The sequence below is a fragment of the Thunnus thynnus genome, chromosome 9, assembly GCF_963924715.1.
Source record: "Thunnus thynnus chromosome 9, fThuThy2.1, whole genome shotgun sequence".
Lineage (NCBI taxonomy): Eukaryota > Metazoa > Chordata > Actinopteri > Scombriformes > Scombridae > Thunnus > Thunnus thynnus.
Window position 1 is genome coordinate 12,020,937 of NC_089525.1, and position 22,543 is coordinate 12,043,479.

Consider the following 22,543-nt stretch of genomic DNA (forward strand, 5'->3'; position numbering starts at 1 on the left):
TCACACATACGCAATGAACTGAAACATTGACGTGAACAGAGAAAGTGTTGCTTCAATGTCAGACAGCTGTCTTGTACTTTTTGTCCGACAAAGATATGTAAAAATCAATTGTTAAGTTACATGTTAATACAGTGTGTAATAAAGTTTTCTTTTTGCTCATTTAAATGTGTATGGACATGAATATCTTTGTGATGATACACATGGCCTAGGAAGTCATGCTAGGCCGGGCTAACAAATGCTGTTTGAATTTAGCTACTAGCTGTCATTGAACAATTCAAATTATTGGGTTTGAACTGACATCTTTTTATCCTGCTTGAAGAACACCAGTCTTCATTTACATTTAGCTCATAAAATGGCCTTGGACACCTTTATAGCAGCAATAATTTATGGGTATTTTCGAGTTTGGTCAGCAGAAGAGGCATTAAAGTTGAGTGGGAGTTTCCTGTTGTTAAATATTCTAGTTCCCATTCTGCTCAGACCATACACAAATCTGGTTATTCCACCCATAACACATACAGTCAAAAAAATTAAAGTACAGCAAGAGAGATGTGGTGTAGTGTGATATGCATTAAACTTAAATGAATGTATATGTTATTATTGTAAGAGGAAAGACAGGAGACAACATACTTTTCTATTCATTTTATTCAGGTATGTGTGATACCTTAAAATCACAGTAATTATTGGATGGCCTGCAATCTGAAGGCACTGCTTGAGCACTTCCACATCTCCAGAATGCTTTACACGTGAAGCACCTTTCTACACTAATGTGAACATGTCGATATTACATATGACTCTGTAAAAAAAAAGAAAAAAAGACATCATCTGACTGACAGGAGGATCAGACGTGAGAGCAGGAAACTTGCTTGGAAGGCTGGGAGGTCATAGGTCACTTGGTTTGGCTGAGGATTGGCAGCAGTTAGGGACAGTGACAATAGATACTGACATTAACCACTACAGTCACCGAAGTCTGTGAACGGAGCTGCAGAGACGTGACAATTTTAATCTTCCCCTCCACAGAGCTCCAGCAGGGTTTTACGGTAGTCTCCTGATGTATCACCCTGAACAATGATGGAAAACACACACTCAGCAGAAGCTTGAATTGATGGAACATACTGTTATCATCATGTTTAGTACGTCTGCTAACATTTGGTCATAACAGATATGAAACTGGAAAGCATGTTTTTTTCTCACTCTTCTCACAAAATAGTTCTCTTCACTCTCTCAAGAGATTAAAATAAAAGTTAAGTTAAGTGGAATTTCCGTTTATATCAGCTGACATAGACACAGATTTCTAACATCGAAAATAGCTTTTTAAAGGAATATTTAGGGAATTTTTTTCTTTCTTGCAGACAGATAACAAGATAAAAACTCACTAATTAAAATGTTATATGTGGTTTGTTTAATCTGTACAAAACCGAACCGTAAAAATAACATGTTCTTGTTTACAGAGGCTTACATGCCTATTTATTTCTTTATGTGCTAAGCTAAGCCAACCATGTAATTAGTATAACTGCATATTTAGAGTACACACACAAGAGTTGTATCCATCTACTCATCTAACTCTTGACAAGAAAGCGAATAAGCATATTTTTTAAAATGTCACACTATTCCTTTAAATATTTAAAAACATGAAACCGTTTCCTCTGGGATGTCAGCGTTGCTACCTTTTCTTTAAATTGTTTGAAATTGCCAGTTTATCAAATAAATACACAAACTAGTACTTTACGAATGGCTTGAATCAGAATTTATTTTGCCAGTGAAACTGACAACCTGCTATGCTATTAAAAGCAAAAGCAAGTCTTGCTTATGAAATTACGCAACACTAAAAAATTGATGTACTAAATACGCTGCAGAATACACAATATAAAGCAATCTTTGCTGTTGTGCAATCTGATAATATTTCTGACAAAGACAATTCATAGCACTCTATGTTTTAGTTTGTATCAGTGTCACGGTGATTTCATCTCTAAGTTATTATAGAACAGCTTCTGGGTACTTCCTGTCTTTCTGGCTCTCAGCCAATCACACAGCGGATATAGAGAGGAAGCTAAGCATGCAAGGGAAATTCCTAAACAGCTGTGCAGTAGCCACAGACCCATAGCCCACCGCAGGAAGCTATAGATTACCGTACCCCACCACAGCACCAGAAGGAGGATGTGCAACATACGCTCACACAATGTCACAGGACAAAGGGTTAGGGTTAGAAAAAAATCTCACAGAGAGACGCACAGATGAGAAGAAAACAAACATGCAAGGAGTGTTAGTATGCTAATGCTCTGACTTACAATCATAGTCTCTACCTGGATGAATTCATGGAGGGAGACGTCCTGTGTTTCCTTGAATTCTTTACGAATGTTGAAAAGGTCGATTTCGCTACGGGACACCATGATGCGGATCAGCGCTCTGTCGTCTGTACCAAGGCCCTGTAGAGAAGATCAATAGATACTTTATTTATTTTGATTATGTTACAGTAGCTGATACTGCCTGAGAGCATTCAGAAATGTCATACAAAGAAAGAACACAAAGATATAAAAATCTAAATACAATAAAGACCATGTCACTTGCTTTATTTGGCACCTGATGTTTGTGCTGCAGAACTGCAAATAGAAATATACAACAACATAAAATTGTCATGTTTAAAGCCCTCTGCATAAATACCTTCATGGCTTTGTATAAACGGTCTGCGAAATAAGATGGCTGGTTCTTTACACTGCGAACTGCAAAGGAAAGAGAGGACAAGAAAGGGCTCAGGAGGAGTTACAGAACACATGTTGTCAGCAGCAAAAGTTGTGAAGGACTCAGAAGTTAAAAACGATAAAACTTAAGGTCAAACTCAGGCATTACCTATCGCATAAAAGGCCTGTTTCACATCTCCTGACATTTCCTTCTTGATAATCTGTTCAATGTCCTTATTGCTGCATTTGACAAACTCCTGGAACACTGTGAATAGTAAGAAGATTCATTACTTCACACATCATAAACCATTTTGTCATTGAATTTCACATGGACTCACATATTTGGAGCTGTAATTCACTGATTGCACAGTTTAATGTACAGTATCTGATTTGACATTTACCCTTCCTAAGATGAGGGAAGCTCCTGGTACATAGAATACTCATGAACTTCATCTCCATGTCATCAGAGTCTGCGTTGCATGCATCAGCAAGTTCCTGTTAAAAAGTTATGGACAGTAACAAGAACAAATATTTAAACACATGCTTCCCTGTCAACTTTTGAATGCTATAAATGGTTACAAGATACACTAAACAGCCTAAAGTCAAAAAAATCACCTGAGCATCCGCATTAGCTCTTTCCAAATCTGCAGGGCCCTCCTCTCTTGCACCCTGTAGATGTTGAATTAATATTAATGTTCACCTTTAATTAGTTTAATGTCAGTTCTTCAACAAGCTCATGTTGCTACTACTTAAATATGTACCGTAAGACATTATGAAAGGAAACCCGTGGAGGTGATTAAATAGATCTTTTTGTTCTCTGCGACAGTCAGCAGACAGAATGCAACCAGTGAGTGGGTGTGGAACTTAAACACAGTCAAAGTTCTCATGATGATGAACATTACCTGCACAAGAGAAACAAGGATGCGGCAGAAGTGGCCTGATGTGTCAGACTGAATGGCTTCCTCTAAAGACTTCTTATAACCTGTGAAATGTGAGTTCATTTCATTTAATCATTTAATTACAATACATATATATATATATATATATATATATATATATATATATATATTGCATGTAATGGATTTGCAGAACAAGGGAGTGGTTTTAAATCCATTGCTGGTCTCAAACTCACCCTCCTCATAGGCAGCGTTCATGGCTTGTATTTCCTCATTGCTCCTGGTGACCAGGATCTCAATCAGAGCATGTTCATCTGTTCCAGCCCCCTGCGAACATTTTAGCACAAAAAGACAGCAGAGTTTCACAACAGCAACGACAAAATACCCAACCACAGAGCTGGGAAGAGAGTACATGTGAACTCTACATAAAAAATCCACATATTATAATATTGATGCCTCTGAGGAAGAATCTTAGCCTTAGCCTATATGGCACGTTGGGCCTTTCAGTGGTTGTGACACTAAGAAGTTTTTTGACTGTAAGCTGTCTAATGACCAGCAAATTATTCAATTCAGCTGCATTAAATGTATAAAATTGGAACATAATATGAATGTAAAAGACTATTTGGCACTCAGTTCTTCTCTGCTTGAGTAAAGGATGAATATCATTTGCTTGTGTTTGATTAGATACGTTATAAATATCTGAAAACTTATATGACTTCCAAATACTTTCTGTGTAATTATTATGACATCAACTACACCTCTCTGGGGCGAACCAACCATTGCAGACTTAGAAAAAGGAAAATAATTAACAGAGCATTTATATCGGGGTAAATTTGACTCATGAGCTCTTCTCACTACATCTAAATCCCCGATTTTAACAATTTACCTTTTAGGCTGCCTGCTGTCATTTAAGAAATATGTCAAATTATTACATGATTTTGATCAGCTGCAGTACCTCCATCGCCTTCCTCATCATTTTGGCATCAAACTCAGCCGGCGTCAACATGAGCCCGATGATCAGCCTCTCTAAGTTCTTTGACAGTTCAGACTTCAGGTCCTTCATCAGATCCTGAGAACAGATCAAACACACTGACTTGTTATGAACTTGCTACAATGGGATGTTGAATTGTCTCAGAGTTTAACATATGAGGTGCAACAAAAAAATAAGTGTCATTTTACTTTTATCCTCTTTTCAATTACACTTCTCTCTCACCCTTCCCAGTAGGGATTTGAAGGCCTGTCTGATCTCTTGCCTCTGTGCATTGCTTCTGTGTGCAATAATGTCGATGATTGCATCTTCATCGGTTCCTGTAGTCAAAAAAATGAAGAAGTGGTTAGTTGTCGAGTTTGTTACAAAACTTTGTTGCAGCAATATGTATGTGCTTTAAGCTTTTGTTTTTCAAACTGGGGTTACATACCGAATCCCTTCATAGCTTTCCTCAGTGCTTGTGCATCAGCACCGGCGTCAAAATCGGATGCAGGGCGGATTGTTGGCCTTAGCTGTGGTAGTGGAATGACACAATTGAGAGAATGACATTCATTGATATTTACCACACATAATGTAAAATGGCAAAGTGAGATAGTTTTGATACACACTCCATTCTTTTGGTATTAAATAAACCAGATCTAGAAAAACACTAAACATGCAAAGGTCTGCAAAACATGCAAAAAGGAAAAAAGTCTCATATAATGGTTTGTTGTTCAAAGATTGTTTAGCTGATATCACAATTCTCAAACAACACCCTAATATTTATGATAATAATTTCTTGACATTTGAGGGGGAGTGCTGCCCCTTGAGGTTAGAGGCCGTGACACCACCAACAATGAAAAGGTGGGTGGGCTGAAAAACAACTCAGTTATACAAAGCGTTAGTGAGACGGTCTTTGTCAACCAAAATGCTGAGATCCTTTTGATATTCACTAGGACAAAGAGAGGCAAACGGTGGTTTGGAGAAAGCATTATGACAAAAACGATTTGTATTTGAGCTCAACAGCATTCTGATCCTATCCGCGGTTAGACAAAGCCTTTGCTGTGCACACATCAGCAGTGTTATCAGCACAAGTTCACATCACTGCAAGAAGCACATCATTGCAGGGCCAGCAGGTAATTAAGATGCATGCCACTACTCAGCCAAACATGCATTAACAGATCTAGTGGCAGCGTGAAAGGGCCAAACCTTGACTTTGGTCATGGAACTTATTTCCCACATCTTATAGGCTATCTGAGCAGCTTCAGGGAAGAACTCTCCAGCTAAACTGTAATGATCAGTTTGACACAACACAGTAACACTCAGAAAAGCCAAAACCTCACATGATAAAGAGTGGGCACAGTTCTAGGCAACAAATAAAATAAATAATGCTATACAGATTTGCTTTACTTTCAGATAAATATCAACTTCACCAAGTAGTTTTCATATGTCTCTGCATAACCGCACTAACATTTTTTGAAGTTGTGCAAAAGGTTGTGAAAACAGTAACTCCTTAAAGGTGGTTCTCTATCACCCCCATCTGGTTGTTGCTGTTGCTTGCAGCCATACTGTAACTTACTCGTCATCTCCTCCACACAGATTAAGCAGAGTCCTCTTGTAATCCCCTGAAGTGTCATCCTGTTTTACACAAACACAAAGTCACATTGGAGACATTCAGATATCATAAGTGCATATAAAAAGTCTCATTAACTTTTTTTTTTTTCATTACCTTGATCATGTTATAAAGTGATTTCTCATAATTGAGACGGAAACATTCTCGAATATCTAACATGTCTTGTTCAGAGCGAGAAATCATGATCCTGATCAGGGTATTGTCAGCTGTACCGAGACCCTGGAAAAGAAGGACAGGACAAGTGCTGAGGGGACATTTTATAATGTAATTTTAAAAAGTTAGACTGCAGAAAAATGTGTCAAATGACAAGTGTTGCTACAGCATATCTGTCTACAATTAGGTCTGAACTAGAATAAGCTAGCAGCGGCTGAGTATATTTACCTTCATTGACTTGTAAAGACGCTTGGCAAAGAACATGGGAACACTTCTTATGCACTGGACTGTGAGAAAAACCCAGAGGAGAAATCCATTATAGAGTGGCACTTTTGTTATAAAACCAGCCAGAGGTAAGTATAGTTGGTTAAAGTTTGAGTGTTTCCTACCAACAGCCAACATCAGCCTCTCAAAGTCCCCAGACAGTTCGTTCTTGATGCTGTCCTCTATGGACATCTCTGCAATCTTTTCGTATTCATCAAAAACTAAACAAACAGGAGACAACACTGGGTGATGTTTGTTATCTCATCCTCCTCAAGGTATATTAATATGTATTTTTTACACATCGAGGCTTCTTTGCATTGAACACGTGCTACAAATAGTGTTCACTCATCAAGTGTCACTAGCCTGTATCAAAGAAACTTTATCAGAAGTGACATTTTCTTTCTTCTTCTGCCATTCTGTCCCTTACCTCTCTTTAAAAAAAAAAAAGCCCTCATTCTGTTAGAGAATTTGCAATTTTGTTCTGTAATGACCTCAAATAGTGCTAAACAGTGAAGGAGTTTTAGAATTAACTACAACTTATCTTTCTTCAGTTACACTTTAACAACAATTTTTAATGTGTCATTGAATCCTGAGAGACAAATGGACTACAGGTCACAGTGGGAATGTCTGAATACCACACTCCCATGTTAATTTCCCTCACAGCCGTGCTCACCCATGCGGAGGTGGGTCACACTGCGGTTTCCCAGTATCATGATGAATTTGGCCTCGTCAGTCCCCCACTGCTCTTCCCCAGCTGCATACAGGTCCTACGTAGAGGTGACAAAGCACAAGATGACATACAGTCAATAAACCTAAGCATGTTGCACCTTTCTATTAGTCACAATTTGTTCAAATTCTCACTTGTGCATCCTGTTCCGCCAAGTCTCCGTCCACAACTCCTGACTCATCTCTGGTCCCCTGGAACCATGAGAACAAGGTCACCAGAGAACCAAAACAACATCCTGCTGATCAGTCACTGGTTACTGTGGCTTTGAATCAGTGAATGGCTGACTGGATATTTTGCTGCTGATAATATCAACTCCTCAGTGAACTGACCTGAAGTAAAACAATCAGCATCTTCTTAAAATGACCGGACGTGTCTCCGATTATATCCTCCTCGATGTCTGTGCCATAGGCTGGTGACGCACACAGACATCAGTGTAAAATGTTGACAGGTAATAAGCAAAGAATCCGTTTTTATAATGCTGTTAGTCTTAATAAAGAAAAAAAAAAACAGGCCTCACCATCCTTGTATGCTTCAACCATTTCATGTATCTGTTTGTTGTTTCTAGACGCCATGATTTCAATCAGACATCTCTCATTCGTTCCAGCTCCCTTGAAACAGAGCATGAAGTTAAATATGAAGTAGCCTCTCCGTCATTAGATGTGACTGGAGAATGAGAAAAAAATCTTACTTTGACTGCATCATTGATTTCTTTGGCATCATGGTAGGCCGGGGTTCTCATCAGACTGACAATGAGACGCTCAAATTTGCCCGTCAGCTCATACTTCAGGTCATCAATCAGGTCCTGGTGAAGGCATTCTCAGTTACTGTGCGGCATTATATCCAAACTATTTCTGAAAAACACATTTCTATAGCATTTTAGCAAACAAAGATGAGAGATGACATGTTTTCTTGTACCTGCCCAAAGTTACTCTTGTACGCTGCAATGATTTCTTGTCTCTGTGCATTGCTTCGAGAGGTGACCAGATCCAAGATAGCCTCTTTATCACTACCTGAGGAACACAAAGCAACATTCTCAGACACATATCAAGAACTGAAGAAACTCTGTCCGTCATAACTTCTGGGTGAAATTCTTTGTGTGACCATTAAGCCTACAAGTGCAGAAGATGAAAGATGACCTTTCCACCTCCTTGGTCAAAAATCACGAAGGAGTGAGACACTCACCGATGCCTTTCATAGCATTGTAAAGCGTCTCGGCATCGGCACTGGGATCGAAGTCCGGAGCATCTGTTATTGTGCCTCTGAACACCTGTAAAAATATATGTAGTTCAGCTGAATTTCAAGCATGAAACATTTTTATGTGATGATTCATGAAGTGCACACTGACATACACACTGCCATCAGCTAGAGTGTGTAAAGTGTGGTAAAGCTAGAAATAACATCTGCAGGAAACTCACACTGACTACTATTACAGCTGGTTGTGTTCACTGTTTGCTACTTCAACATCAGCAATAGCTTTGCTCACCTCAACCTCAGCCAACATGCTTTTTCAACTCAAACAGTTTAAAAAACTGAGAAAAAAAGTTGGACATGAACATCCCCAACTAAGTGTCAGAAGTTTAGGACTCATAATACACTTAATTAAGTTTATAAGTGTTTAGAATACTTATTATTTTTTCTATGTTGTATATCCCAGTTTCTAATGTTGCCCTCTTCCTGGGAGTAGTGGACTGTGTAATGTGGAATGTGGCAGTGATGGGAAACTGGGACAGGACGTGAAGCCAAGTTTGCCATTACAGCAGCTGACTGCTTGCACCTGTCTCACCCCCAACGTAGATGAGAAGAAACCTGCTGTGTGTGCGTCTGCATGTTTGTGTGTGTGTGTGTGTATAGGGGCAGGACAGTGGGTGTGTATGAGCAGCAGGGAGTCAGGTTGCACATAAAACACCTCCCTTTGCAAGGATCTGACATACAACAAATACAATAAAAAATGTCAGAGTTTATGAACAACCTCCATTGAGTATGTAAAGAAAAATAAAGCTTGTCGTAAAAATCACGGCTATGAAGATCATAGCTCTATCATTTGTGGTCCTATGAAGCTGTGAGGTTATCAGCGTATTCATTGTGGGGAAATAAGCAAGCTTGGCGTTCGTACTGAAAGCTCAAACTGCAGCTGCTGTCGTAGAGATTACTGCTGCATTGAGGCAGTCAGCCAAAATGTGCTCTCCACCCCGTTGAGAGGCCACTGCACATGCTCTGTTCCTCTGCTTCACTACAGCGACCATCACTCTTCACGACAGCTGGAGAGCTTCACCCACATAGCAACAAGACCACAACAACAAGCCCCTAGCAACAGACCTGTAACTAGACTAATCACATTTCATATGGTGGGCCTTATATGGAAAAGTCCTAATGTTGATTTAATGTCATTAACTAAATTCATGTTCCTTCATTCATCCCTGGGTGTTGCTAGTTTCTTCTGTTGCCAAGGCTACAACGTTGCAGTATATGAGTATAATTAAAAGCAATTTCCTTTGGAAATATGCTGTCATGTGTATCCGTCAGATGTGCTGGTGCTATAGGTATTACTGACACCCTACACTGCTGTCTTTATGACACTGCCACTCTGTCCACACCTTATTCAGTTGTACACAAAACCATCTGTGTCGGCTGCATGGTAAGATCCACATCATACTTACAAAATGCTTGTCCTTACCATTTCTATATTTGGTCTTCTGTGTCAACACTGTGCAGGAATCAATAGTTTTCGGGCCTACAGAGAGAGAGTGAGAAATGCTGAGGTAGGATAGCAGCATTGCAAAACATCCCTGCCCTGTTAAAGGTGTCATTGCCCTCTGCTGTGTGGGGAAATCATCATGCAAAGAGACAAGACAGTATGCATGATGATGACCCCTCCTTTCCTGAGAGAATCTACTCAGGTGGCCTGGTCAGTGTGCTGCCTGGCAGTGTTGGTTAGAAATGATCATTACATAATTCTGAGTAGGCCTGAGCCCCTACACAACAGCACAGCACAAATACAAGAACAGGAATAGCAATTTCTATTAAACTTGATCACTAATTCACAAAAATTGATGCACAGGCAGATGGAATTTGCAATATGCCAGCTGGCAGGAAAACTGTATAGTCACATTTTACATAGAAATGTTTAGCAAGGCTCCTCTAACATACAATAGAGCTATTCAGCCTAGTAGCCTAAAGTATGGAGACGCAGCTACTAGAGACAAAACTCGTTCTGTTAACTTTCCCTAACTGATTATTTCAGTGGAAAATAACAATTTCTACAGATAAAATTAATTTGGAAGGACAAATTCTTGACAAATATGTACTTAATGCCACTCAGCGATTCTATAAAGAAAATTTGAGAAAAATCCACCCACGTTTTTAATGCTGCACTGTTTTTTTAAGAGGAGCTCTCCCAAAATAGCATGCACAGTTTAACTTAATGTCAGAATCAAGGTCTGGGGGGACTGGGCCTCTATATATTCAGAGCCACACCCTTCTCTGTACCCCACAGTTAGAATAAACTTCAGAGGCTTTTTATCTATCTGTGGATCTTTTTGTGACTTTAGAAATCTCCTTAAGATACAAAAACAAAGAAGATGTAGATTCAGAGAATCTCTTTAATACAGTATATATATTTTAATTTAAGCACTTAATGAAGACATAAACGTCTTCCAGGAGTATCTTGCTGTCTTGTCTTGTCTGCAATTCATTGGTACGTAATAATGACGCATCAGCAAATGTATCCAGTGTATTTTATATCGTCATTAATTGTCTCCAAGTAGTCTTTAAACGGCCTGAAGAACATGTCTGACGACAGATAACAGCTTACCTTCAGTGTGCAGAAAGTATCGGTGCGAGTGGTCCTGCTGTCTCTGCTCAGTCCGACCCTGCTTACCCGCAGTCTCCGGTTAGACTCAGGCCGTCCCGTTACGTGTCCTCTGTGACGCAACGACTGCGGAGCTCTCTCGCGCAGCTTCTCAAAAGTGTGTGTGTGCGTGTGTGTGTGTGTGTGTGTGTGTGAGCCTGAATGTATGAATGTAGCAGTGCAATGCCTTACGGTAAAGAGAATACTATTGCTCCAATTAGCATCCAGTCATGACCGAAACCTGACGACCGCATGAATTACGCACCATTTTACGCACATCTTGTTGCTGCTGCATCTGCAAAAAACAGACTCAAACAGAGCCCAGAATCTCCTAACATCTTTGCATTACTTTTTCCGGCTTTTTTTTTTTATCTCATAAGAAAATATTTGTCTTTTTTAAAAACATTAAAAGGGAATTCAAAGACATGAAGCACCGATAACAAATGCAAAACTCGATGTTGTTCTTTGAACCTTTTTGTCAGAATTTCTGAACTTTGTCTCATGACTGAGAGCTCACATGCTGGCAATGATGTACAGTAAGAGTCTGCTCTGCTCTATTTCTGTCATGTCAGGCGTCTATTCCGGTAACAGGGGGAGAGACCAGCATAGTTGAGGGGGCAGGGAGAGAGAGAAAGAGAAACCATGTCAGCATTGTGAGCTATAGAAGGCAAAACATGCCCAAAATATGACACTAATAAAATTGTAATACATCATTTTCTATATCTGTATGTGTAAAGTAGTGCTATTATAGGAGGAAAAACATTTAAACTGGCTACAAAACTCATTTTATGTAGTCTTCTGTATCAGTACTGTATCAATTGTTTTCAATTTTTTGTTCTGCTTTCAAGGTTTTGTTCCGTATGTTCTGACCACACTGCCCAAAGTGTTTTATACAGTGAGTTTTAGTAGCTACTCCAGTCCTTCATGGTGATATTGTGATACTATGTATGGAGAATGTGTTGGCAGAAGAGATGATGAAAGAAGATAAAAGGTGACTTACAGGAAGCATAGTGTCTTCCAGACAGTCCAGTGCCACACATAGCAGAAGCATGACTCAGTACTCACTCTGAGCTAACCCCAGTCACACTGACTTTAGTTTTGGTTTGCGGTTACTATCATTTTCTCCCTGACATTACCTGACATCTGCTTAATGCGTAAACACGAAGCCTCTGCCTGCTCATACCTGAAACCATGTGATCATGAAACCTCATTCATTTTCCCTCCACCAATATTGAAAGAGAATATTAACCATATGAGGTATACACAGATGGAGGTGGGAGGCACCAGTGATGACATGTAATTGTTCTATACTGACCTCTTCTGCTCTATAAATGCATTACACACTGATCATAACCCGGCTCGGATAATACAAACAGAGCTGAAACAAATGACAAAAAGCCAGCATCAATGTATTCTACTACAGACAACAACTGCTTGATCAGTGTAAGACTTATATGGTTAAACAATGAATTGCAATTTACAAAGGAATTGTCTTCATCATGTATTTAAAACAGTAACAAAAATTTTACTGTTTTAAAAAGTTTTGATTGCACACTCTGATCCTTTTTGTCACATTTTTAAACTAACCAGTGATATAGATAATAGAAGCATCTTGTCGCTTTATCACAACAGACTGATTATTTACAAGGACTTTGAGAGCTAAAATCATTTTATCTTTCCCACCAATTCATGAATTTGCAAGTATGCAATAAAAACTTGAAAAAACAAAACAACAAATGAAGTCCACACAAAAGCATTTCTGACATTCTGAATAGGATTTGCTGTTCGCAATTCTCACCCTGTGCCGTCCATGCAATAATGAGAACATTATGAGCCAAACTGGCTGGGAGTGAGAAAGAGTACTTTGTAAGTAATTCCATTGAGTGGGAGGGTCACACAGGCCAGTCTTGTATATATCGCTGTAAAAATCATGTTTCCTTCATCCAAGTCAACAGTACGGATATTTTTGCCTCATTCCGCTCTTTTGACCACACAGTCACCAGTCACTCCTCGTGGGACTGAAGACAAGGTAAATAACTTGTGTATCTACAGAATAAAATTACCATCAGAAAGTTAGCTTCAAATCTGTAACTTCTATTTTAATTTGCATCTATTCATTTTTAATGGTGGACAGCAATATTTAACTGTATTGAATTTGAGATATTTCTTTAAATGCGCAATAGGCAACAATAAACAACACAATAACAAACATTAACTGAACTTCACTGGAATCCAGATAAAGCTTCTGATCATAAAAGCTGCAAATCACGTGCATAGTAGCTGTTGTTTAGTTAAGCATTAACTAAACCACTGTCCCTCTGGAAACAATATCTCAAGCAGTGAGATCTACAGATAGGAGCTTTTAGTTTGGTCAAAGGTACTTTGACCATCCACACAGGCTGCCTTCCCCATTCGACTCATGCCTGCTGAAGTAGATGCCAGGAGGGATTAGGTGAGCTGAATTCCCCTGACGGGAGATGAGAAGGTGAAAGCTACCTCTCAAAGAGTAAAGTGTGGAGTCTGCTGCATGCAAAAGCCATGAAAGCTGCTTTGTCCTCCTCTGTTTTATTAAGTCTCAGGGCCATTAGGCTGGTGGGTTTACACCTTCAGGTGGAGATGGGTACAGGGCTTCCATAATGCAAGCAGGCAAACTCCCACATAGCTGCAGTGATAAAGTCATAGGCTTGTTTCCAAAAGTTGAGAACATCTGGGTTGGTGTGACATGAAAAACTCTGCATACCTTCCTTTCATGATTAGGCATGTAGCATTAATTGGTCAGAGTTTAAAGTTTAATAACATTTTCTCAGTTTCTACTGTTGCCACATTAAAAATTGTTCCGTTTTGTGAAGGACAAACTCCAAAGTCATATGAATGTGTACCTTAAAGTCTTGGATTATCTTGAAGGCATAATCATGAAAAGATTATCAAAGCCACAGCTTACATTACGAGCACGAGTTACTCACAAGAAGTCTTACATACATTTTTCACTCTTTTTTTGTAAACCCCCCCCCCAAAAAAATGAATAAAAAACAAAAGCATACAAACAAAAATAACTCTGTCCTTTTTTAATCATCTCTGCAGTTGCCTTTTCATTTACTGTTAAGCAAAGTTGTAATCATTTACAATGGGTAAAGAAAACTAAAAATGCCTCCTCATGTAAACAGTTAATATAATATTTTCTCATTTTTCTGGACAAACTTCATATCCAACACCTGCACAGACCATTACAGCACATATAGATATACAGATCTCATCTTTATTTCTCTATATGTGTTTTTAATGTAATTTCCCTACTTGTTATCAGCAGTGACTGATCGGCAAGTAGCCCTAAACCAAGCGGCGAGGACAACTTATCTCTGACATGAATGTGCTCTGATGAGGTGAGACCACACTTGATGTAGTAAATAACAAAACGATTGATTATCTGCACTGCTCATAAATGTTCAAGGAAGATATTGTGTAAGTAATTGAAGGTTGAGTAAAGTGCAGTTCTCAAGCAGGGCGTTGTTACGCTTATGTGGGCAGCAATGAAAACTCCAAGCATCAGCACTATTATATCAGGGGGGTGATAAAGGAGGGCATGTATAAAAGAATAATGTGATTTAGGAGAATGACAGATTCTGTTAATTTCTCTTCTTAGCACACCTGTGAAGCAGGGAATTACACAGCAGAGGTGAGTGAATTCAGTCTTTCTTTGGCCTTAAATTAAACTAGTAGATTATTAGTAGAACATGTAATTTAAGTTACATTTTATATTCTTTGATATCTTAAACTTAGTGTTTAATTGTGTGTTTTTTTTTAAATAAATAGTTCATTTTTTTCTGAGTTAAAAATAGATTAGATAGATAATAAAGTTTATTCAAAGAGGAAATGTTCTACTGTGGGGCTGACCTGACAATTATTCACTAACACATTCACTGATCCGCCCTTCGTCGCCTCTCCTCTCACTCTTTTCTCCTCTTACTCCCTCTTTCTCACTAACATCTTTCTGCACTCCCACCTGTCTCTTCCTATATAATTCCTTCATCTTTTCACCCTGATCCAAACCCTAGAAGCATGTCGTGTGGCCTTTTGAAGAGGTTCCTGGTGAGCGTGTCCCGGAGGAAGCCCCTGGAACCCGAGGGGGAGCAGTCTACGTTTAACCGATGCCTGACCACTCTGGACCTTGTGGCCCTCGGTGTGGGCAGCACCCTGGGGGCAGGGGTCTACGTCCTTTCCGGAGAGGTGGCCAGAGACACTGCTGGACCCAGCATCATCATCTCCTTCTTCATCGCAGCCCTGGCATCCATATTCGCCGGACTGTGCTATGCAGAGTTTGGGTCCCGGGTTCCCAAAACAGGCTCAGCATACCTTTACAGCTATGTGACTGTTGGAGAGCTTCTGGCTTTTATCACTGGGTGGAATCTGTTACTCTCCTACGTCATAGGTAAGTGTGATACACCGAATTCTTCTCATATTATTATCAATTACAATTTATTATAATGCCTATTATTCAATGATTTAAGTTATAAGATTAGTTCATGAGAATAAATCTTCTTATAGTAAATATTTTGTTGAATAAAGGTTGATTTTTCTTTTGCTTTTTTGCCAAAGTGTACAAGAAAATATTATTTCAACTTAATTTCTATGTTAATCTTAATGTCTGGCTCAAACGTCTTCATCCTAGCAAAACAGACTTATGTAACATATGTGGCTCGCTGTGAACATTGAAACCCATAAATGATCGACCATCAAAGTGAGACACTAAAACACCTTGTGACCTTTCACCTGCTGCAGAAGCAGATTCTTACTGACTGTCATAACAGAGACAGTTTCTGTTTGTTTAGCTGGATCTGTCTTTCAATCCAAATCTGGTTTTCTTTTCTTTTTTTTATACAGCTTGTGAAGTTAATTACTTCCATTTTAATACCCCAATAAACTAGAGGTGTGGTTTGAAATAACCGAGTCATCAAGTGTAAAAGATGCAGGGATACAAATATCACCATTGGTATCTTCTGCTTATGACTACAGTTAAATGGTAACTCAGGCTGATTAGTTTATTGCATTTTTAATTATCTGCTCAGGGACATCCAGTGTTGCGCTGGCATGGAGTGGGACGTTTGATGACCTTATTGGGGGTGCCATATCTAAATTCTTTGAGGAAAATGCATCTATGGGCCTTCCTGGCCTGGCACCCTACCCAGATGCCTTTGCTGCGGCTCTTATCCTGATACTGTCAGGTAACGTTGCTTTAATGCCACTGATAGAAGCAGAAATACACTAAAGTACAAAAAAAAAATTAATATTCACTGTGATTTCTTTGAAGGTGTGCTAGCCTTCGGCGTGAAAGAGTCAACAACGATCAACAAGATTTTCACAGCAGTCAACATACTGGTGCTGCTGTTTGTGACCATCTCTGGATTCATCAAGGGAGACATCTCCAACTGGCAAATCAGTGCGGAGGCTTTGCTAAACGAAACAGCTGAACTCAAGTAATGTCAAAGAGCAATGTAACGCTGTCTGTGTTTGGGACCCTCTCTTGCACAGATACAGTTGTATTTGCCCTCCTGGTTATCTAACTGTATAGTAACAAGGTAATGTTCTCCTTCTCTCTGTGTGCAGTAACTTGAGCTCTACTGCCAATCTTACAAGTGCGTATGGAGTAGGTGGATTTTTCCCTTATGGCTTTAGTGGAACACTGGCCGGAGCTGCAACATGCTTCTACGCTTTTGTTGGATTTGACTGCATCGCTACAACAGGTGAGTTGTACCTTTCCCATCAGTGTGCTTATATTAAAGTTGACTACATTTTAGTCAGTAGAAGATTCACTACTAAATAAATGAGATCAAATATACTGTATATATTTTATATGCAGTGACACAGCAGAATGAACTTTAAAGTGCCAGACTTGTAGTAAAATGTGTGCCCGCCTTTGAAATGTGGCAACGATTTCAATGTGTAACAGATTTGAGTTTGTAACATGTTCAGTGTTCTGTTGATGAAATAGCATAAAATTGTAACAAATTATATGTAATAATTCTTCAAATGAAATGCTGCATTCTGTTAATGATATATTCTATCAACTAATAGTTGGAAAGAAAAAAAAAAGACAACAAATGATACATAATATTTTCTTACCAGAAATGACTGGTTATCTCATGGCCTTGGTCAGTGGTGGTAGTTTTCTCAGTTGTCATGGAGATGATTCAGGTGTTATCATGTGACCCTTTGGAATTTCGGTCACGTGATAACAAGTGATTGTATGTGCAGGGGAGAAAGTATATATACAACTACTTGTTCATTTAACTGAAAGCTCCAGTAAGTGAACCTTATGTTAGGATATTTTTTTGTCAAACTGGTATTTCCAGAGTCATAATTGAACCTTGCAGCTCAACTGTTTAGATGATAGCCTTTTATATTCAACAATAATAATAATTACTATGAATAATTAAATCATGATTTTTTTCCATGAATCATCACTTTATTACATATTATTACCACTACATCACCAGTTAATGATGTTCCTCACCATGATGAGAAATTATAAATTATGTTGAAAATGTTTCAACAATACTTTTTATAACATTAGCAATTTGTATACTGACATTTGTCATAATCCAGCAGACATAATATTGCATTTTTTTAAAGGTCTTATACAAATCAACACTTAATTGTAACACCCTTTTTGCTTCCATTTTCAAAACTACACTCAATGTGTAGCCTCAAGATATCATATATGTATAAATTATCAAAGGTTTCGTTGTGTTTGTAGGGTTTGTGCATTCGTAGTCGTTGTTATTTCAGGAAACACCAAACAATTAAAAGAGGAATATCAAGTATAACTGACCTCTTTGTATCCCTCTCCATAGGTGAGGAGGTGAAAAACCCTCAAAAGTCTGTTCCCGTGGGTATTGTAGCCTCACTACTTATCTGCTTCCTGGCCTACTTTGCTGTGTCTGCTGCTCTCACCCTGATGATGCCCTACTACATGCTCGATGAAAAAAGCCCCCTGCCAGTGGCCTTTCAACACATCGGCTGGGGTCCTGCTAAATACGCTGTGGCAGTGGGATCACTGTGTGCTCTGTCCACCAGGTATGAATCTACTGGTCGTACAGTCGGGTGTCATATGATGTGACTGTCATTGGATAAAAAAGTTAAATCCAACTTTTTTTGTTTTGAAGTCAACGTTGAGGTATCCACAAATTCATTATCTTTGAACAGTAACAACTTTTGTCAGCTGGTACCCTAATTTGTGTCAAAGTAAAGTATCTCCAAAATGTCAATGAGCTAAGAAAAACAGCCCAGTTTTCAGCTTTGTGTCAATTCATCTTGCAGATAGTCCACTGGGTTTGTTTAGCTTAAGGAGAAGGACCATTTTCAACCCATAAAGGAACCATAATGAAAAAATCAAAATGTCTACATTTGTTAAATCTTTGACTGTTGTTGCCTGCCACTGATTTATCTCTATGAAACAAATACAAAACCAATGCAGTTTTTTTCCAGAAAATATATGTTTTCATCCCATATTCTAGACTTCCACAACTTGCAAGGTTGTAGTGGAGATGAGGTTATATAGTAGTAGTTTATTTATATACTGGGTTCATCATAGTTACTACAAATGCATCTTTGGGACCAGTTAGGGGAGTCATTAATGACTTAATCAATCAATTGAAAACTCCTGAGTTAAAGAAGCCATCGATGTTGATGATCAAGGTAGTGACATCACTAATCAATGGGATTACATCACCAACCATTTAGGACTCACAGTCCCAAATCCACCGGCCCATCAGTCAGATTGACTTAAGAAAGAAATCAGATGATAAAATAGACAATAGATAATCAAAACACAGCCACACAAGACAGAAGAATGTTACCTGAGCTTTACAGAGCTATCATACAACTCAGTGGAACATCTGGCTCCACTTTATAGGCCACAAAAAGTTTTTTTCCAGGCAATACTGTGCTCCCCAACAATATTTACTCAGGAAATCAACTTCACACTTTGCCACAAGGTGTGTGCAAAGCCACTGAGTTACTTGAGTGCTGACTTACCAAAGCTCATTTAGGTCAGTTATGTTTCTTGCAAACAGGAAGCGTCTGACTGAAAAGTTTTTGTGAGCGCAGTGAAAAATATTCAGTGTTAATCATAAAAATGATTTACATATAATTTTTCAAACATCTTACAAGGTCAAAAGTCTTACTGTTTTCTCGGGTTATGCTAATCATCACCAATACCAGCTTGGCATCAAAGTCACTCTCTTGAGTCTGACAGGCCGACTTTTCCCAAAACGCGATTTAAGGTGGTCTGACTTTAATGAATCAGGAAAGAGAACGGTCCATTAATAGTAATTACTTTCCTAAATAAAACAAGCCATCTGTCATATAAGTGACCACATGGGGTAACATTTAGGACTGACAGATCAATGTAGACCTGATGTAGCAAACAGTCTGTTTTTAGCCAGTCTGTTTCTAAATTAAAAGCACTATCCAGGTTAGGGATGCGCAATATTGGATTTTTTGCCGATTTTTAGCCTCCCAGCCAGCCCTGGCTCTCCGTGTGGATCCAACCGGAGCACCAAGCCCTGGTTTGTTATTCAGGTTAAAACAGGAAGAAGCTGTGGGTCTGTTGGGCGGTTGAGTGAAGTACAGCCTGCAGAGGAAACACTGGGACTATAAGGGTGAAACAGTCCACGGAGTAAAGCACAGCCAGGCAGTGGAGGAGAAGGCGACAAATCGTCCTGTTATATCAGCAGAAATGTTCATTTCCAGCCGATGCCGACATTTCATTTTAAAGCCTTTATCGGCCGACACCAATGACATGGCCATGTTATCGTGCATCCCTAATCCTGGTACTAAAAGCATTTAGATGCTCGTTGTCTGACCCTATTTGCGTTTGTCTCTCCAGCCTGTTGGGTTCCATGTTCCCGATGCCCAGGGTGCTGTTTGCTATGGCAAGAGACGGCCTGCTTTTCCGACCCCTGACTCAAGTCACTGCCAAGGGAAGTCCTGCTGTAGCTACAATATCGTCTGGAGTTGTCGCAGGTGTGCAGGAGGGAGCTTGTATTTTCACTTCCAGTTGTTCATCACCTTGTATGTACATATAGAACTTAAATAACTCTGTATTCCCATCTTCAGCCATCATGGCCCTGCTGTTCGACCTGGAAGCCTTGGTGGAAATGATGTCCATCGGCACTCTGTTTGCTTACACACTTGTGGCCATATGCATCCTGATACTGAGGTTCATTTATCTCTTTCACTTTCAAAACCATTTTTGACCTTTTACTTTGACTGCTGATTAAACAACATGAACTTGTTTCTTCTCTTTGCAATCAAGGTACCAGGCAGGTCCTGAGTCTGAAGACACAGACCTGAAGATCTTGGAGTCAGACACCAAATTTAGCTTCCTGAAGCCTCCATCATTTCCCACTTCAACTACCTCAAGGACGGTCACAATCCTAACTATAACCTCTGGTAAATTAACAGTACTGCTACCTTTTCTAGATCACCAACATTTCCTTGATTTCCTTTGCAGTTCTAATCCACAAAGTGTCCTCTCTCATTAATCTCTTAAGCATCTTTTCTCTGTTTCTCTCTGTACAGTTGCATGTGTGATCGGGCTGTGTATCACCTTGACCCAAGCCTTAGATGCTATAGCCCGTATGGAAGCATGGAGTCTGGTGCTTGTCTGCGTCCTCGTTTTCATCATACTGCTCAGCCTTTTCTTCATCTGGAGGCACCCGCAGAACCCCACCAAGGCATCTTTCATGGTGAGAGCATTTGAATGGTGTATCTGAGTATTCAGAGCCAAATCTTGTGTTTAATTTCTAATAAATATTAACTAGAATGATCTTTCACTTCCCCACTTTTATCTGTCCATAGGTGCCCTTTCTCCCTGCACTGCCTTTAGTAAGTACATTTATAAATGTGTACCTGATGGTCCAGTTAGGTGCAGACACATGGATGCGCTACGCCATCTGGATGGCAGTAGGTAAGGCTAAATTTCCACTTGAAAGTTTTAGAGGTATTTTATTGAGTAAGTCAGTGAACTGTAATGATCCCCACCACTTCTCTCTACAGGATTACTCATCTATTTTGGCTACGGGATGCATTTCAGCGTTCAGAAGAAGCATTTCAACCGCCAGCCGACAACTGAAACCATCAGTGGCAATGTGGACAACGACATCATTAAAGAAGAAAAATTCTGAGCTCGGGCTGAGTGGAGAGAGATGAATTGAGATGTTACAGTGAGTAACTGCTTTGAGTGTTCAACTGTTTTACACACGTTGCTGCGGACCTGTTCCTGCGGTGTCAGCGTGACAGGTGTGTAGTGTTGAAATGCAGACAAGTGGGCCAACTTTTATCCCACATTGCCACTTTATTACATGTTGATGCAGTTTGCAGCTGGTTAAAGTACAATTTCATATTGTTTTTTTGTAAAATAAACTTATTTTCATATCATTATTAATCATATTTATATTTTGCCTATATCAATGTCTGAGCCTTGTCCTGGAGCCTCTTCATGAACTGTTCTTTTGTACAAAAATCCTTTTCCCACAATCAAAGTAGTTCCCTGCACCCATGTATGTTTAAAACAAAACAAAAGAAAAAAAGGGTTTGAACAATTTTCTGTTATACCATTTTATTACAATTAAATTTACACTGGTCATATAAAATGTAAAGTATAGAAATGTATTCTAATTATTGTAATTATGATTTATAAATAATAACATGAGAATTGTTTTTTTACATATCAAAATATAAAGTTAGTTGGAAGATGTACAATGTAGATATAGAAAGCCTTTTGTGAAATGTTTTTTTTGTTGTTAGCATGTTTGAAGATGATTGTTTATTGTTTCAAAGTGTATATACAGAAACTGTACATGTTTTCTAATTACATATTGTAAATGTATTCCTTAATTAAAAAGAAATAATCCAATTTTCAATGTGGCTACAATCTGGAGTTCATTTTCTTTTGCACATATTGATAAAAAGAAAAAAAAGTCCAGCTACACTTTTAATCTAGGATAAAAAGCCAGAGCTCACTACCCAGAGTTCACTGAGAACAAAAGGACCTTTCACTGCAGCTTACCTGTTTTATGTTCAAAATCGTGGCTTAGCTAGTCATTCAAATGGAAAGGTTTACATTGTTCCCGCCGGATACCACATGATATAGTCAAACACGCAAAACCTCTACTTCATTCCTACTTAGAAACATGTAATTTCATAGGGGATAATGAGTGCGTGTAGACATACTCACAAGTCAAGTCAAGTTTATTCATAAAGCCCAAAATGTCAAGTCTCTCTCATACTGTTTTACAGTCTGTACAGTAGATTACTGTGTTTAAAAAGATTGATTTGAATTGATGGATTATCACAGGATCCAGCTTTATGTACAAGACTTT

At 39.0% G+C, this 22,543-nt stretch overlaps 2 protein-coding genes across 4 annotated transcripts; one reads left to right on the plus strand and one right to left on the minus strand.

Moving 5' to 3' along the window:
- Nucleotides 1–624: 624 nt before the first annotated feature.
- Nucleotides 625–11,451, minus strand: anxa6 (annexin A6). Of its 2 annotated transcripts, none has more exons than XM_067598872.1 (25): nucleotides 11,127–11,451; nucleotides 9,990–10,046; nucleotides 8,498–8,582; nucleotides 8,231–8,325; nucleotides 8,004–8,117; nucleotides 7,833–7,923; nucleotides 7,645–7,724; nucleotides 7,450–7,506; nucleotides 7,262–7,355; nucleotides 6,714–6,809; nucleotides 6,553–6,611; nucleotides 6,268–6,390; nucleotides 6,118–6,176; nucleotides 5,748–5,826; nucleotides 4,990–5,071; nucleotides 4,785–4,879; nucleotides 4,527–4,640; nucleotides 3,808–3,898; nucleotides 3,578–3,657; nucleotides 3,291–3,344; nucleotides 3,077–3,170; nucleotides 2,845–2,940; nucleotides 2,659–2,717; nucleotides 2,301–2,423; nucleotides 625–1,058 (listed from the first exon to the last, which is right to left on the minus strand). In XM_067598872.1, exons 2-25 carry the CDS (start codon nucleotides 9,990–9,992, stop codon nucleotides 999–1,001), a joined length of 1,983 nt encoding a protein of 660 aa, XP_067454973.1. In that variant the 5' UTR covers nucleotides 9,993–10,046; nucleotides 11,127–11,451; the 3' UTR covers nucleotides 625–998. The 2 variants fall into 2 exon arrangements, with proteins under 2 accessions (XP_067454973.1, XP_067454972.1); XM_067598871.1 differs by having other exon boundaries at nucleotides 2,286–2,423.
- A 1,637-nt stretch (nucleotides 11,452–13,088) lies between these two features.
- LOC137189165 (cationic amino acid transporter 2-like) lies at nucleotides 13,089–22,084 on the plus strand. 2 transcript variants are annotated; one of them, XM_067598875.1, is made up of 14 exons: nucleotides 13,089–13,191; nucleotides 14,470–14,542; nucleotides 14,803–14,835; nucleotides 15,215–15,588; nucleotides 16,226–16,381; nucleotides 16,468–16,633; nucleotides 16,764–16,900; nucleotides 18,011–18,233; nucleotides 20,047–20,183; nucleotides 20,277–20,379; nucleotides 20,476–20,612; nucleotides 20,742–20,908; nucleotides 21,021–21,129; nucleotides 21,219–22,084. In XM_067598875.1, the coding sequence occupies exons 2-14, from the start codon at nucleotides 14,538–14,540 to the stop codon at nucleotides 21,344–21,346; spliced, it is 1,875 nt and encodes a 624-aa protein (XP_067454976.1). In that variant the 5' UTR covers nucleotides 13,089–13,191; nucleotides 14,470–14,537; the 3' UTR covers nucleotides 21,347–22,084. The 2 variants fall into 2 exon arrangements, with proteins under 2 accessions (XP_067454976.1, XP_067454975.1); XM_067598874.1 differs by having other exon boundaries at nucleotides 13,091–13,191; nucleotides 14,467–14,542.
- Nucleotides 22,085–22,543: the final 459 nt, after the last annotated feature.